This window comes from Lipophrys pholis (genome assembly GCF_963383615.2).
Source record: "Lipophrys pholis genome assembly, chromosome: 5".
Lineage (NCBI taxonomy): Eukaryota > Metazoa > Chordata > Actinopteri > Blenniiformes > Blenniidae > Lipophrys > Lipophrys pholis.
Genome location: NC_137628.1, coordinates 29,337,878 through 29,355,403, shown reverse-complemented (window position 1 = coordinate 29,355,403; position 17,526 = coordinate 29,337,878). Strand labels below are relative to the sequence as shown.

Sequence of the window (17,526 nt, the reverse complement as noted above, 5' to 3'; positions counted from 1 at the left end):
GAATGCTCAGTTGAAGTAACTTTTAGTTCCTGTTTACTCTCCTCACCTGTGGAACGATCTTCCCGACACGCCCACTTCCTTTAGACCAGGTCATAAAACACTGTCCTTCCTTCAGGCTTTCCAATAAACAATAGATTTTAACTTATTTTATTACGTTTATCTTATAAACCCTTTATCTTATTTGTTCTCCTTTTATGCCATTCTTAAAAATAGCAGAGTAGAAAAGAATAGAACCGAAATACTCTATTAATCCCAGAGGTAAATACTTTCTCACGAATTGCCTTGTTTTAATGTATGACCTGTATTTCCTAATAATGTACTGTGATTTGCCTTGTGTCTGACCGGCGCTATTTGAATACACTTGCCTTGCCTTGCCTTGCCTTGCCTTGCCTTGCCTTGCCTTGCCTTGCCTTGCCTTGCCTTGCCTTGCCTTGCCTTGCCTTGCCTTGCCTTGCCTTGCTTTAAGAGAAGCAGACTCACTGTAACACTGAGACTGAGCAGAGAATATCGGTTGGAGCCTCTTCGCCATGCTGTCAGAGCGACTTGGTAAAAACATGGATGAGGCGGCAAAATGCTGCAGTTATAGACATTTTGTGGACATTTCGTTGTCGTTCACGTCACTAAACTTGGCTTCATATTGAGATAGCAGTGTTTACAGGTACTGAGGGTTCAGATTTGGAAAATATCTAGACATTTCCAAAAAAGTCTAATCTGCGTCACAACAAATAAAAACTTTAGAGTGTAAATTTAAAAGGAATTAGTCACTATTTTCCTGACCTGACCCGCTCAAGATGAAACTGGGCTGTTTGTGGCCCCTGAACTAAAATGAGTTTGACTACTGTGATGTAAAATTACCTTCTTACTACTTTAAGTGTCAAGAAATTATGAATTGAAAAATAAGATTAATTCAAATAAACATTAAAGAAAAAAAAGACAAGGAAGAGAATCAGGTAAATTCTTTTTATTGTCAGAGTTAAAAACAAATAAATTGTAAGATAATGTAAATATATCAGAGAAAAGCAACACTGATTAAAATATTATGGTCAATATCACTGTTTGATTCATCACTTCATCAATCATCGTTTTCATTATTAAGATTCATTAAAATCAAATTAAATCAAATCACAACTGAGACTGTTGTTTTAAGATCAACACCTAAGATAGATAGATAGATAGATAGATAGATAGATAGATAGATAGATAGATAGATAGATAGATAGATAGATAGATAGATAGATTCATATCTGATGAGAGAGGTGCTTTTCATTTATGTCAAACTATAGATTTATTACAGTATAGGACTTTAGACACAAAGGTTTAAAAAAACCAAATGGACATGACACAGAAATAAAGAGGTTGAAGATTAAAAGTGCGTGAGAAAATTAACCAGAGAAAACATCTGGATGCAAAAGGTTTTTTTTACAGACGAACACAAAACCATCATCAAAAGATGCAACATCAGCGAAAAGAGGAAAAAACTAAGAAACGACCACACAGATATAAAACAGCCACAGAGACAATAACAGAACCTCCGAGACACAAAATCACATCCAGAGCAGCGGAATACAATTCAGCAATTCTGAATTTCATCATTGCTTTTTGTTCTTTGATTTGTCTAAATGTTTTCAGTCCAAACAGTCGAGTAGCTTGTACAGATTACTGTAAACACAATATGACAATATACAAGTTAGTTTATGTAGATTTGTGTTGTAAATGAAACTATGACAGCATTCAAGATTCCATAAAGCGATTAGAAATAGAGACAAGTAGATTTATTACATTTTGAACTCATCCATACACACGCCAGACATGACTTTTATAATTCGAAGCTTGATGTTTAACTGAAACCTATATTATTATTAAAGTGAGTCCAAACTTTTATTTCCCACTCATATCCACACGTTTCCATTTCTTCTTCTAAAAAAACAAAACACAGCAGAGCAGTTGAAGGAGACGTCTCGCTGAACTTTGGGTCACTGATAGAGGTCGTCGTCGCCCATCGGCCTCCCCGCTTCAGACCCGTGAGTCCCGGACTGGCCGCCAGCGGCAGACGGGAACCTGCAGAGTCAAACCGGACCGGTAAGTGAGGAGTGCAGCCGAGACGACGGCTGACATCGTTTACACTGAGTCGTTGTTTGTACCTGAAGTTTCCGAAACCTCGGCTCTGCTGCAGAGTCTGAGCAAACATCTCGTATTTGCGGATGTCGTTGTCGCTGACGGAGCGCCGGGCGAATCTCATGGCCTCCTCGAAGTGGTCCTTCCTGATCTCCGGGACTGGATCGAAGTCCTCATCCTGGAGACCCAACATAGATCAACACTGTGTGTGTGTGTGTGTGTGTGTGTGTGTGTGTGTGTGTGTGTGTGTGTGTGTGTGTGTGTGTGTGTGTGTGTGTGTGTGTGTGTGTGTGTGTGTGTGTGTGTGTGTGTGTTCCCAGTCCAAAGGCCATAAGTTACCAAACACACAGCCGCCCTTTAGGGAACTTCTTCTCTCTCACCATCTCCGTCAGTACCGAGCACAGGCAGCCTGGCACCCCGCTGAGATGTGATTCTGGGTATCGAATACAAAGAGTAACCCCCCCCCCCCCCACCCCCCCACCCCCCCCCCCCCCCACCCCCCACCCCCCCCAACCCCCCCTCCTCCTCCAGAGCTCCGGCCTGGATGACCTCTGAGAAACACCAAACTGTGATCTGTGATTTACCAAAACATCCTAGTGAAGCCAAGCCTTTGCAGGACACTCCTGCCTGATCTTTCACAATAAAAGCTTGGGGCAGTTCAACAGTTCAGATCTACATACGTGTCTCAGTGGTTTTCTTTGGCAGTTAGAGAAGTAATCCTGAGAGCCTGTTCTCAAGGTTCCAAGTGAAAATGTACGACTCAGCAACGTTTTGCAAACGACGTCCGTTTACATGTGAAGGGCAGAAACACTGACAATACTGTAGTTTACATGTTGGTCCACTAGTTGGTGCTGTTGTTAGTTTTAGTACTGAAAGCACAAACATGTAGCAGAGAACATCGAGCTCTAAACATTAACAACAGGAGAACGAGGACATTCTACTGTACAGACCACCAAGGTGGATTGTTATTACGGTGACTGTCAAAATAAAACTACCAAGTTGGCTTGTTATTACGGTGACTGTCAAAATAAAACCACCAAGGTGGATTGTTATTACGGTGACGGGTGGGGGTGCTGACCATGGGGATGCCTGGTCTGCGTTGCCTCTGGCGCTCAGCCTTGATCTCGGCCTCGATGGCTTCGCGGATCGCCAGCTTACAAGCCCGCTGGCAGATCTCTGTCAGGTCGGCTCCGGAGAAACCCTCTGTGATGCGAGACAGGTAATCCAGATCCACGTCCTGCAGGCGGGAGAGAAGACGAAGCACAAGAGACAGAAACTCGGGCTGAACAATCCTCCTGTCTTTACGTGTCCAGAGCTCATCAGGCGTGTCTTTCACGGACTCGTGCAACAGGAGACTTGCGCAGATTGGCGTTGAGGATCGCTCTGCGAGACGGTTTGTCGGGCAGCGGGATGTAGATGAGCTGATCCAGTCGCCCGGGCCGCAGGATGGCTGAGTCGATGATGTCCGGTCTGACGGGAGGAGAAATCAGCAACTTAACGTTCTCTGCAATCAAGACGCGAATGAAACGAGCCGCTCTTCAGAAAGACGGGGAGCGTTGAACACCTGTTTGTGGCACCAATGATGAAAACGTTCTTCTTGTCAGACATGCCGTCCATCTCTGTGAGGATCTGGTTGATCACTCTGTCGGCGGCGCCGCCTGCGTCCCCGCCGCCGCCGCCTCTGGACTTGGCGATGGAGTCCAGCTCGTCAAAGAAGAGGATACATGGAGCCGCTTGTCTGGCCTGACCAACGACAGAATTCACAACTAGTTTTATTGACCAACGACTTTGAACCAAACTCATGAATGACTCACACTCAGTCGGTCCACCAGTATGGAGGAAGAGACTGATGATAACACGAGGAAGAACGAGGCAGAATGAGGTTCTGATGGCTCATCACAGGTTTTGTCTCTGTGATTTGAAATGTGTTGATCAGACTACGACTTGGCCAAGATGGCGCTTCCTCCACCTCCTCCACTCTCACCTTATCAAACACGTCTCTGACGTTGGCCTCAGACTCTCCGAACCACATGGTGAGCATCTCCGGGCCTTTGATGGAGACAAAGTTGGCCTGGCACTCGTTGGCGATGGCCTTGGCCAGCAGGGTTTTCCCACAGCCGGGGGGACCGTAGAACAAGACTCCCCGAGACGGAGTCATGCCAAACTTCAGGAACTTGTCCGGATACTCGACGGGGTACTGAGGAGAGCGAGGGCAGCGTCGGTAAGGAGCGTGGCTGTGGCCGTGTGCAGAGCCGCTTCAGGTCCGGTTCCTCTACCTGAACCAGCTCCTGCAGCTCCCTCTTGACCTCGTCCAGCCCGCCGACGTCCTCCCAGTTGACCTGAGGAACCTCCGCTGTCGTCTCCCTCAGGGCCGAGGGGTTGCTCTGGCTCAACGCCCACTGACGGAGGACAGCATGGATATTCATTCATGGACTACTATTGATGTTTTGTCTCATCATCATGAAGTTCTAGCAGTCAGACTCTACACACACATACACACAGTCTGGAGGAGCTGAAGTCCTTTAGCGTGAACATTTGCAGTATGTGGGAGGGTTTAGTACTTGGAAGTCGTCCATGGTAACAGCCAGGGAGTTGAGCAGGTCGGCGTCGATGGTCTCGTCCTCCAGATCGATGAGGGTCATCTTCTTGCGGATGGCTTGCAGAGCAGCTTCTGAGCACAGAGCCGCCAGGTCGGCTCCAACATGGCCGTGGGTCTCCATGGCAACCTGATGGTTTTTTTGGGTTGTTTTTTTTTTAAAAGCCTCATATGCAACTTTGGAATAGACGCTGACAAAACATGTTTAGTTTCACTTCAAAATAAAACTGTTTTAAATAACAAATGATTGAGCTATGTTAGGTTGTAACCATGTTTGCTTGTAGTATTTATGTTTTTTAATGTATCTTTGATGAAATGTGTCTGTGAAACCGATAAAACTACTACTACTAAATCTGGACTTCAGTGTTTTATTAATTTCGGGGACTCACCCTCTCCAGGTCAACATCTTCTGCCAGTTTCATGTTCTTGGTGTGGATCTGCAGGATCTCCAGTCGGCCGGTTGAGTCTGGGATTCCGATGTCGATCTCGCGGTCGAACCTGCCTGGAGAGAGAAACGCCCACACGTCTGTGAGTCCCTGTGAACGTGTGCATTTAGCCCGTGTGAGCGCGAGTAGCAGCAGGGCCGTCCTGACCGAAGCGCCTCAGGGCGGCGTCCACGCTGTTGGGCCGGTTCGTTGCTGCCATGACGACCACATGAGCTCGTTGCTTCAGGCCGTCCATCAGGGTCAGGAGCTGGGAGACGATACGCCTCTCCACTTCTCCATGAGTCTGTGTGGAAGAAATACAACATCGAAGTTTAGAGCTCAGCGTGTCTGCTTATACTGACAAAAAGAAAAGACGGCGCAGTTTCACCTTTTCTCTCTTGGGAGCGATGGCGTCCAGCTCATCGATGAAGATGATGGCCGGAGCGTTGTTCTCCGCCTCCTCGAAGGCCTTCCTCAGGTTGCTCTCTGACTCTCCTGCCAGTTTGCTCATGATCTCCGGGCCTGGAGGAACAACAACACACATTGTGTGAAGTGATTACGTTACATGAGTTAATAAGAGAAGTTGAACAAAGAGCTCTGTTGAAAAATGCAAATATACACGTTTTAAATTGTTAGTCACACAGAAAAAAAAAAAAAAACATGAGAAAAATAAAATGCATCTATTATTTTTATAGCACAGATTTTGTCACATTGCTTTTATTTTATTCAATTACAAGTAAAAAACAAAAATGCTATAATTAATAGCTTCTGAAATTAATCAAGTACAAGTGCTTCTCATCCCACAGATGCATTTTCTTACAAATGTGGTTCCATTTAAAAGGGAAATAAAACAATATAAAATTAATTGTCTATAAGGACTGTTAGGAAAATAAATAAATTTACTGAACACAAGGTTACTGTTGTGGTTCGCTGTATTTCTGAGGGTCTCGCTGGCTCTGTGAATAAAAGAAGGTCTCACCATTAATGAGGAAAAAGAAAGCGCCCGTCTCGTTGGCCACGGCTCGGGCCACCAGGGTTTTTCCTGTTCCTGCAGGGCCGTACAGGAGGATTCCTCTGGGGGGCTGCAGGAGAGAGGAGGCATGACACAGGCCAGGGTGCAGTGGAACGAAGCCGTTTCAGGAATGGACGTGTGCGTCCTACCTTCACCCCTATAGCCTTGAACAGTCCAGGGTGTCTGAGCGGAAGCTCCACCATCTCTTTAATCTGCGCCAGCTGCTTCCGGCAGCCTCCGATGTCGTCGTAGCCGATTTCATGAAGAGTCTCCTCTTCATCCTGCCACCGAGGGCAAACCAACACCGTCAGAACGGATCGTCTCCAAACTGGGTTAGTCAGGCATTCTGAAAAATGTTTGTTTGTTTGGTGAAGGCTGAGCATGACTCTCTGGATGTACTCGGTGTAGTTTTTATACACAGACAGGAGTTGTGATGTTTTCCTCACATCATCTGAAGCCAGGTCGAGTTCCCGCCACATGGAAACTAGTACTTTGTACCACAACAAGGATTGTCCTGATTCTGAATATAACAGAGAGGTTTTGATCAACCGTCGCTGTGGTCTGATAAGTAGAGTTAGAATGAATGAATGAATGAATGAATGAATGAATGAATGAATGAATGAATGAATGAATGAATGAATGCGTCAGAATTACCACATGAAGTAATCCTGTTTCCATTTATAAAAGTTACTTTATAAGCTTTGGAATACCAACAAGGAAACTGATTTTTAGGTATTATTCAAAGAGAGCTGGATTATGATGGACAGAGAGAAGAAATGTGTCGTTACTCACAATACTCATTACTAAAATATGTTATTAGTCACAATACTCATAACTACAATGTGTCATTACACACAATCATGGGTTTTTCTACATGAATATCCATATTTCTGCAGAATTTAATAGTGCAGGGAACACTGGCCTCACATGGGGCACCACTGTATTGATGATAGCTCTCTCTCTCTCTCTCTCTCTCTCTCTCTCTCTCACCTCTCTTTTGATTGGCTCGCCCTCGCAGTAGATGACAGTGTCTGGGGCCACGATGCAGTGAGGGTCGGGGTCCGTCTCCACCACCTTGAACTCCACCGCCCTCATGCTCCCCCTGATCAAGAAAATATCACCTGACAGCACAGAGCAAATCCCGTCTCACCTTTACAGCAACGTCCATCATGTGAGGTTGTGTTTTGTTTTGTTTTTTAACTGTGATCACATGATTTATTTCCACGTTGATCAGGCACCTTTGTGGATGGGCCGATAAGACTCCAGAAAGTACGGCTTGAGGAAAACCTCAAAGAGGTTTCCTGTGAGACCCTGGATGGTGTCATCAATGGGCAGGACGTGGATCTTCTTCCCATACTTGATATCAGGACAGGCGTGTACACTGTGATCAGACACACATTGGGTGGAAGCAACAAACTAAAGATATTCTTTAGATACTTGTTTTTCTGTCTTATGGGTCATTTTTGAAGTGCATCTCAAAATATCAGAATATCATTAAAAAGCAAACAATTTGATTTTTTTTTTAGCACTTTTTTTGTTAATTTACCTGATAAAGACATTATATAAAATATATTTCCAAATGCCTGAATCTACCTGATGACGTCTCCGAGTCGCACGCGCAGGTTGCTGCGCGTCACGCGGTTCACCCGGATCTTCTCATCGCCGCAGGTTTCATCGTTCAGGACGATGCAGACCGTCTGCCGCCGTTTACGTCCTCTCAGCACCACCGTGTCTCCTCTGAAGAGCTGCAGCTCCTCCGTCTTACTCTGGAACAGACCAGTTATCTTCAGTGGTAAAATAGAGGCATGATAACTTTTAAATTATACTTCTTTTTTTTTTTATTTCAATTGTGGCACTAAATTTTTCTTAAAAAAGTTTTTGTTTTCACAAAACCAAACCAAAAAATATTTTACAAACTATCAGAATTTCAACATAAAGACCGTTTTCATGATTTCTGGTGCAAAAAAACTGAGAAACGTCAAAAAATACTGTCCTGTTTTTACAAACTCGCCCTGACGGCACGACTTCGAGTCCAAAGCTCGTCTTCTAGTGATGGAGTGTTGATCCTCAGCCTCCTGTTATCTTACATCTGCTGCTCTTAAGAAAACTTTGATAAAACATTAAAAAAAAAAATAATAATTGCTTCGTCGTATTTTGGGATCGGAGCGTCTCGCAGGCTGGGTTTGGTCCACAGGCCTGACGTCTGAGACACATCCTGGTTCTGTTACTTTGACTTGAATCCATCACTGGTGAACTTACTGGAAGGAACTGTAACGTCAACCTCCAGGGAAAGCATGGAACAATCACACACACACACACACACACACACACACACACACACACACACACACACACACACACACACACACACACACACACACACACACACACACACACACACACATACACACACACACACACACACACACACACACACACACACACACACACACACGCACACGCACACGCACACGCACACACACACACACCTGTGACAGGCTGACGATGCTGCTGTCTTCGTTGAGGGCTTCGTCCACGGTGAGCCTGTTGGGTCTGTGTTTCTGCTTCAGGATGGCGGTGGAGAAATCTTCCCCCTTCAGGCTTCCAGACAAGAGGAACGGTATGACTCCCACATGCAGGCTCTGGACACCCAGCTCCAGTTTCCCCATGTGACACCGAGCTGTATTTAGACCGTCTTTTGCTCTCCACAATTTGACTCTGGGAACAGTTGAGAATCTCTCGTTCTCGTCTCGTTTGCAGAATCGATCTGCTGCGATTCATCATCAGAACTGGTTTCAAGGAACAAACAACTGCAACTGCTATGATCTGAGAACTCTTCAAATTTGCATGAGGGAGCACACACACACACACACACACACACACACACACACACACACACACACACACACACACACACACACACACACACACACACACACAGTAGTTTTACTCACTCTGTGCCTCCTGGCATGACGGCTCCTTTTCGTCTTTCAGTTCACTTGTCTTCAGATTGTCCTCCTCTCAGGATTCACTTCTTCTCCCGTCAGCCTGACAAATTCAGAGGTCGACCTCAGGTCTCATCGCCGCCAGAGATTTCACATCCGCGTCGGTCTGACCTGTCCTGGTGAGGTTCTGAAGCCCGGAGCTTTGACAATGCACTGTTTTAGTTTTTACCTTTCTTCTGCTGCTTTAAAGTTTAAACCTGCAATTGTATTTCTAATACTCCAAGCTGCTGTTTATCAGAGGCAGTGCATTGCGCTCATCTGCTTCTTATTATAACTCCATCATGGTGGCACATGCTCATGTACAGAGATCAGCAGCACTTACCCTGGAGAGAGTCCCAGAACAGATATAGTTTGATATTCACTCCTCCCCCAACACTCACCAGCAACGAGGGACAGGAGCCACCAAGTCCAGAGCTTTACTGAGCGAAACCATCCCACATGTATTCCTTGTTTGATCTCCACGAGTGAAAGAGCCAAAGGAGAAAAACAGTATTTCTAATTTATCAAGACACAATATACATTTTCTTGAGGCCAGATTGATCATTAATCGATGCGTCTGTCTATCCAACTATTATCGATGTTACCTGATCAATCTAGAGTTGAACAACTGCAGTTTGACCTTCTGACTGTGAAGCAGAATCTTCCTCCAGGTTGAGACAAGGTGAGTAGAAAGTAGAGAAATCTCTTCAGTTGTAGGGATCGGAAGTTAAAAGTTTGCATCTGGCAGCACAGCGAGATTAAAAATGTAGAAACGTACATTTATGTTTAATACTTCCGTCTGCTCATCAGAGCTTCAGTCTGTTCTCAACATTTCTACGTTTATCTGGAAAGTAACTGTAATCTGTAACTTGTCTGCTGAAATCACATTTAAGGAAATCGTGGAATATTTGTCGTGTTTGGCTGCTTTGCAGTATTTATTAGCAAACGTGCCCCTGTTAAGTCTTTAAAGTGATTTATTAACTTTTGTTTTATTAGTGTCCAGTAAAGTTGAGGTTTAAAACCCATTTAGAGATTTTTTTTAAGTAAATAGAGAAATGTGTGTGACTTTTGACATCTTTATGAAAGTAATCAGATTGAACAGCTCAGAACAACTGAAAGGAAAGTGCAATAACTGATTGTATGTTGTATGAGTGTGTTGTTGTTTTTATCTTGAATGCATTTCATTGTTCAAGTGGAGGGCACTTACAATCTTGTTTTTAACAATGACAATAAAGACCATTCTGATTCTACATTCCTGAAGTTTATAAATATCCTTCAAGAATATTCAATTATTTTAGAAAGTACCCTATAAAGAATACATGGACACACCCAAACACAAAATACCCTTTGGGCAACAAGAACTGCAACAACTGAGCTTTCAGCACGGTGGCATTTCAATGTAAACTTTTATTACTAAAACTGTCCTTTAATAAAAAAACAAAAAAAACGAACAAGAGAAAGGGCTTCAGAGAAACTGTACATTCCTCTAGTGAGAATCAGGAAGTTCAGATTTTACAAATGGGATTGAAATTATGTTAAAAACAGAGACTGAGATGAAGGCGAGAGGTAGAGGAGGTTTGAAATCAGATCGTGGATCTGATCTGAACATAAACACAATAAACACAATAAAAACAATACAAACAATGTGTTAAGAAAAACAAAGATGAACCAAAATAACAGTAACTTAAGAAGTGGAATGTCTGCAGTTACAGTAGAGATGAAATGACTGCTTTTGGTTTTTAGTGATAAAAGAAAAAGTGCTGGTGGTCAGAGATTCATTGATTGATTGACTCAGATTTACTGGGCGATGACGCTTCTCAGTCAGAACATGTAATCCCCGTAATTCATAAACAAACAACAATGCATAAAGATGAACGTAATGCTAATATATTTACATTCCACCGAGGAGCTGAGTAGATTGTTCTGCTGATTTGGTTCAGTTCGCTGGTGTGAGACTGATCAATATTCCTGCTGGTTTCATAAAGACACGTCACTCTGGTTTATAGTGTCGGAGCAGATTGAAGTTTACACTCGTGACCTTCAGACTGGCCTCTTAAAGCTCAACGCCCCACCGAACACAGGCCACAGCTACGATCCACCTGTGCATGAAACCAGATATTTCTTTCAGGAAACATCCAGTAAATTTCCCACGTCAACACGTCAGGCTGCAAAACAATAACAAGCAGCCATCGGGTGCAACAAACCTCTCCGGCAGAAATTATCAGATTATTGCTTGAACAAGCAACTGTGTGCAGAAGGTCACATAAGCTCTGCACGGGGAGCAGGACGGATGCTGATCACTGAACGTAACTGGGAATGTGTTTGACCCTCTTGACCTCCAACTGGCAGCAGCTTCATCCAACATGTTGTGCAGAGAGACGGACCAACACGGGACCTCGGGCACAGAACCATCGGGTCGCGTCGACCGAAACCGATTCAACCTCAGAGGAGAAAAAAAAACAACCTCCTTCTCTGAATGAAAGGTGCATGAAGCTCAACTCAACACAAACCGCCTGTACAGATCACTATCGTCAATAGAAAAATGCAAAGTGCTTGATTTTGGTTAAAAAAAGAAAAAAAAAGTAAAAAGTGTACTTGCATGATCGTTTTGCATCTCTGCTGCTTTAATGAGTTTATTTTCTTCCTCCATCAGTTTGTGCTCCGTTTGGTAGAAACGTGTGTGTGTGTGTGTTGTTCTCTACATCAGGCATGCATTCTCATCCTATCTGAGCTATAATACTGTATAGACACACACACACACACACAAACACACACACACACACACACACAGGAGTCCTGTGTTGTTGTGTATGTGTGTGTTGTTAGCAGTCTTCGTCCTCAAAGTGTGTTTTCTGCAGCACCTTGACGTGGCGCTCATAGATCTTGAGGGCGGGGCCGAGCCGGATGGACAGGCCCGTCAGAACGTCGTGACGCTGCATGAGGAGGAGAGACTTCCCGTCGATTTCCTGACAGAGAGAAAAGCAGAGCCCGGTGAGGTTCAACTCTTCTGGACGACGGTGCAGCGAGGAGCCCGCCTGTGGCGCCCCCTATCGGAGCTGAGTGATGACTGCAGGCTCACCTGGGTCCTGAAGGCTGCGGCCTGCTCAGGGAAACCTGCCGCAGTGAAGTAAGTGACCACGTCCGACACCGTCCAGTCCACCGGGCTGCCGCTGGCGCCCTCGGTCTTCATCGGCCTGGAAGCAGGAAAAACAGGGAAGACTTTTATTGTGAAAAGTCATTATTGATGTTTATATCCATGTTTTATTCCACGTGTCCTGCTTGTCAGGCTCAGTCCTGCTCGTCTCCACGTCTCCAGCAGCTGATCGTCACCAGGCTGCTTCTCCAACCTTCAGGACCTTCAGCTGGTGAGGAAGGAGGCGTGGAGACGTGGAAACGTGGAGCCATGGGGACGTGGGGACGTGGAGATGTGGGGGGCTGCAGCCTCCAGGACCTGAACTTTCACCGCCATGCAGTTTAGTTTATGTTGGTGTTGTTCATCCTGTTTGGTCCTCTGGCCTTCTGTTGTAATCTATTACTGGACACGTTGCCATTATTGTTGTCACGCTTATATTAAATATCTTTTATAAAAAATACTCTCAGTTCTACTCTTAAGGAAATTAGAAAATCATGAGTACCGGTTTACTTAATAATATATTCTTACTTATTAATTTGTCAAAGTCTTGAAGCAAAATACAAACATACAAAAAAGAAAAAACATCTATTTAAATCTATCAATTTATATATATCACACACACACACACACACACACACACACACACACACACACACACACACACACACACACACACACACACACACACACACACACACACACACACACACAGGTTTTAAACAAAGATACTCAGAAATAAAATTGCATTTTCACTATTTTTTGGGATTAATACTAGTAACTATTAACTGACTCTCAATCATAAAGTCTGATAAGCAGGACAACATTATTATTATAGTAGACAGGAAGAAAAATAATTCTGTCATGAGGTTTATGATTACTTTGTCCTTTTATTCAAATTAGTCAAATTACAAAGGTCCAATGTGGACCAGGCTGAGACGACAGCAGAAGGACAGTTAGGGGAGACGAGTCTGAGTATTTAGATTTTGAGTGCAGATGTTGTCCAAGTTGAAAAATGTGTGAAATGAAATTTGTGGAACAGAAGGTGTAACATCTGGTGTGTGCTGAGATGTGTTCGTCCCAAGAAGGACCTGTAAACGTCTCAGTCTTCCCCGAAGCTCCGCCCACTCCCTCTTTACAGTGAAGTCAGTTTTCCTCAGCCTCCATAGAGACACGTGAGCAGGGCGGCAGAATTAACTTGTAAAGGAAACAACTAAAATCCAGATTTGTCAGCGAGTACAAATACAAACACAACATGTTTGTTAACGACTGTACATAGCTACCAGACATGCTGGTGACATTAGAATGTGCAGAAAGTAAGAGTGACTTGTGATTCTTCACTCGGTGCAGCCAGCATCAGCTCTGAACTCACCCTCCGCCGCCGCCTCGCTCCTCAGGCAGGCCCGAGTCTCTCGGCGAAGGGGTGGGAGTGAGCAGACACGACGACACGACGACCTCCGTCTTACACCCCGAGCCTATTGGAGATGTAATCAGACGATTGTGACTCAAACCACCTCAACTCACAAGAGCAGACATGTTGAGAAGAGCAGGACTCACTGCTGAAGGATGAGGAATCTCTGCCGTCCCGCCGCCCGTCCTGAAAAACAGAGAAACAAAAGGCAGAGACCATCAGAGGAAAGATGAAAGTGTTTAACAAGCAAGTCTGTAATGAAGCACGAGAGGAGCTGGAGCAAAACTGCACCGCGACATAGAGGGACATCTGCTGTGAGGAAGAGAGGTACTTAAAACTATGGAAGGGAGGTAGTTAAAACTATGGAAGAGAGGTACTTAAAACTACGTAAGGGAGGTAGTTAAACCATGGAAGAGAGGTACTTAAAACTATGGAAGGGAGGTAGTTAATACCATGGAAGAGAGGTAGTTAAACCATGGAAGAGATGTATTTAAAACTATATAAGGGAGGTAGTTAAAACTATGGAAGAGAGGTAGTTAAAACTATGGAAGAGAGGTAGTTAAACCATGGAATGGAAGTACTTTAAACCATGGAAGAGAGGTAGTTAATACCATGGAAGAGAGGTCCTTAAAACCATGGAAGAGAGGGAGTTAATACCATGGAAGAGAGGTACTTAAAACTATGGAAGAGAGGGAGTTAATACCATGGAAGAGAGGTACTTAAAACTATGGAAGAGAGGTACTTAAAACTATGGAAGAGAGGGAGTTAATACCATGGAAGAGAGGTACTTAAAACCATGGAAGAGAGGTACTTAAAACCATGGAAGAGAGGTAGTTATAACTATGGAAGAGAGATAGTTAAACCATGGAAGTGAAATGACAGAGACAGACTTAAAACTTTGTGATTATCTTCCTGAGATGCAGCGAGCGTGTTAAAGTGATAATAACATCAAACTGTTATTTAGATCTTTTATCAGTGAGCAAAATACATTCAGAGCTGTTTTCCATCAAAAGCACTTTGTTTTATTATTTTTGTAAGTTTTATGCATTATTTAACAATGTCAAATGTTTTATGTGACGCTGACAGATGTTTTTTTAATTATTAGATGAAATAATGAATATAACATGATGAATCATTAAATTAGAATAATCTCGGTTTGATATAACAGTAAACATTCTTCCTCCAGGACTTGAATCTTCGTGTTTGTAAAACAAACTGACCTGATGAGCCCAAATACTCCAGCATTACTATTGTAACTGCACATCATCAGTAGAGTAAAACAACCATAATAAATACCACTTCACATTTCAGCCAGTTTGGTTACAAGAGGATAATAAAATAACTTATTTAAAAAGTAGTATTTTAAAATACTTGTATGAGATGAGTGACGAATATATAGTTACTTTTATATAAATTGCACTTTATGGAACTTCGCTGTTAAAGTTGAATTTTGTTTCCTCATGCTGCGGCCTCATCTATCTATTCAACCATAAATAGTGTCTTTAATACTATCATTTTATTTTTGCCTTTTACCTCAATCTATCTTGCATTACATGTTTGTTTTTCACATGTTATTTTATTTTACTAAGTTCTGCAGGAAAAAAAATACAAGTAAATGTTTAATTCTTCACCGTGCTGCCTGCTATACAGTAGGAGTAGCAGTAGAAGTCTGTTGATAATAGAAAAAATACTATGAACAAATAGAAACAAAAAGAACAAATGCAAGTGTTTTACTGACTTGTATGTCCGTATGGAGCTGCGCGTAGTCCTCCAAACTACCGTTACACCGAGACGGCGAAGCTCGGTGAGCCAGTGGAGACTCCGTCCCGGGGAGGAGGTCAAGCGTGGACGTCCCTGAAAAACCAGCAGAAATGGTTCCTACACGTACGACAGCAACAGTAACTCACCAAGTTAAACTAAAACAAGATCCACTCAAATCTGATGACACATTAAAAAAAATTAAACACACATGAGAGCATTTTAAATGTTATTATAAAACATTTGCAGTGTCTCTTCTCTTTGGTGTGTGTGTGTGTGTGTGTGTGTGTGTGTGTGTGTGTGTGTGTGTGTGTGTGTGTGTGTGTGTGTGTGTGTGTGTGTGTGTGTGTGTGTGTGTGTGTGTGTGTGTGTGTATTTGAAAAGGCTTTAACAATGAAACATCCTGCAGTTACAGTCTAATGATGAAGATGATAATAACAACAACAGTTGCATGTTTAATTATTGTTCGACACACACGCACACGCACACGCACATGCACACGCACACGCACACGCACACACACACACCTTTGCCACCCTGCTGCTGGGGACTCTCCTGTTTTGATGATGTCTGGATCTCGGCATCTTCTTTGGATTTTTCAATGAGCCCTGATTCGGTTGTCATGGTTACCAGGGATAGTCCTCCCTCCTCATCAGAACTCCGGGGATCCTCTTCCTCCTCTTCCTCCTCCTCCTCCTCCTCCTCTTTCTCCTGCTCTTCGTTCTCTCTCCGCTCCTCTTCTTCGCCGGTTGCTTCCATCGGATCATTCTCTTGCACGGAGGGCGACGGCGGCTGCAGAAAGTTGAACAATAAATCCGTTTCCATTATTTAGGAAGGAGGAGTCGAGACACGGCGGATTTCATTCCGCTTCGGTCCAAGTTTTTGTTCAGTGGGGCTCTTTGTGATTTGGTGATATTCGGCCTGCCGCACTTCTGTCGGGCGGATAATGTTGCTCAATAACACCTAAAGCTTAGGAGAGATAATATAAAAAATAACAAAAACCCACTCAAGTTTGCACCACCGGAGAGGAGAGAGAGAGGAGAGGGAGGAGAGGAGAGAGAGAGGAGAGAGGAGAGGGAGGAGAGAGGGGAGGGAGGAGAGGAGAGAGAGAGGAGAGAGAGAGGAGAGGGAGGAGAGGGGGGAGAGGGGATACAAAGGACTGAACGAGGCACGGCATTGGAGGGATGCAGGCGGGGTGCTGTAGCTCCCTCTGGTATAGCCATAGCACCCCCAAGAACTGTATTTTTTAAGTGGTTTATTATTCTTCATTTGCTGTGTTTGTTTTGTTTCCTGCTGCTGTTGAGGCTCCATCAGTAACAAACTTGTGTTAAAGTTTCCAGTCAGTGGTGAGTTTAAAGTGGCAGGCTTGTAAACCTTCCATCTTCGTCACTTCGGCTAAATATCTAGTGTATTGTGTCGCATAGTAATGTTTTAGCGGAGCTTTTAACATATGTGCGCCACTGTGACGTGCACGGTGCGGTGCGCACCAACACAATGCGTGTTGGTGCTCCAGTAGAAAATAAAGTAGATCCCCAAAGCACCAGCAGAAAAAAAATCTCTGGCGCCGCCACGGGGCATAAGAACTGAGAGGGGGGTTAAAAAGAGAAAGCAGATATTGATACAGCGCTTAAAAACCAAGCGTAAAATGCGTGATCGTGCGTGATGCCAGGCAGGTTTTGGTGCGAGATTTTTCCGCCGCCCTGCGCGGGAGCGCGGCAGCGACACGTCTCAAGTTTAGACAGACACCGCCTATCGCGACAGGCCCAACACCCCGCGCTCCGCAGAAGTTCCTCCTCACATGGTAACGACCCCCGAAACAACACTGATCCGGAGTCAGACGGGACACGTGCACGCGCAGTGCAGAGACGCTCTTCATGTTGCGCGCGCTCGTCCTAGGAGCCGCTCCGGAGCCGCCTGCTCTATGTAACCCGCACCTTTTGTGCAGGAAGCCAAGCTACACACACACACACACACACACACACACACACACACACACACACACACACACACACACACACACACACACACACACACACACGTTTGTGGCTTCAAAGGACACGACCAGCAGCGCAGACACAGTGGCATGCCGCTGACA

General features: G+C 44.3%; 2 protein-coding genes across 3 annotated transcripts in view; both read right to left on the bottom strand.

The window, feature by feature from the left end:
- Positions 1-941: 941 nt before the first annotated feature.
- LOC308109930 (transitional endoplasmic reticulum ATPase-like) lies at positions 942-9,446 on the bottom strand. Its single transcript, XM_080463813.1, has 18 exons — positions 9,103-9,446; positions 8,638-8,749; positions 7,742-7,914; positions 7,387-7,529; positions 7,139-7,269; positions 6,298-6,429; positions 6,116-6,218; positions 5,525-5,658; positions 5,305-5,440; positions 5,101-5,213; positions 4,677-4,841; positions 4,392-4,514; positions 4,100-4,312; positions 3,680-3,858; positions 3,456-3,585; positions 3,194-3,352; positions 2,142-2,293; positions 942-2,058 (listed from the first exon to the last, which is right to left on the bottom strand). The coding sequence occupies exons 1-18, from the start codon at positions 9,117-9,119 to the stop codon at positions 1,974-1,976; spliced, it is 2,400 nt and encodes a 799-aa protein (XP_080319939.1). The 5' UTR covers positions 9,120-9,446; the 3' UTR covers positions 942-1,973.
- Positions 9,447-10,505: 1,059 nt separating this feature from the next.
- Positions 10,506-17,526, bottom strand: part of samd1b (sterile alpha motif domain containing 1b) — an 8,982-nt gene continuing 1,961 nt past the window's right edge. The window contains exons 2-8 of one of the 2 annotated variants that reach the window (XR_013935346.1): positions 15,959-16,223; positions 15,412-15,527; positions 13,820-13,859; positions 13,635-13,737; positions 12,212-12,326; positions 11,337-12,098; positions 10,506-11,231 (exon numbers count right to left, since the gene is read on the bottom strand). Coding sequence is in view for 1 of the 2 variants with exons in the window: in XM_080463814.1 (XP_080319940.1) it covers positions 11,955-12,098; positions 12,212-12,326; positions 13,635-13,737; positions 13,820-13,859; positions 15,412-15,527; positions 15,959-16,223 (783 nt within the window). In the remaining variant the exon portion in view is untranslated. Of the gene's footprint in view, positions 12,099-12,211; positions 12,327-13,634; positions 13,738-13,819; positions 13,860-15,411; positions 15,528-15,958; positions 16,224-17,526 lie in introns of both variants that reach the window. The other variant, XM_080463814.1, reaches the window with a different exon arrangement.

Excerpts from the sequence above, each read along its gene's own strand:
- LOC308109930 (XM_080463813.1), bottom strand. Across the intron at positions 5,214-5,304 it reads CGCCGCCCTGAGGCGCTTCG|GCAGGTTCGACCGCGAGATC; the intron begins GTCAGGACGGCC and ends TTCTCTCTCCAG. Across the intron at positions 4,313-4,391 it reads AGCTGCAGGAGCTGGTTCAG|TACCCCGTCGAGTATCCGGA; the intron begins GTAGAGGAACCG and ends CGCTCTCCTCAG.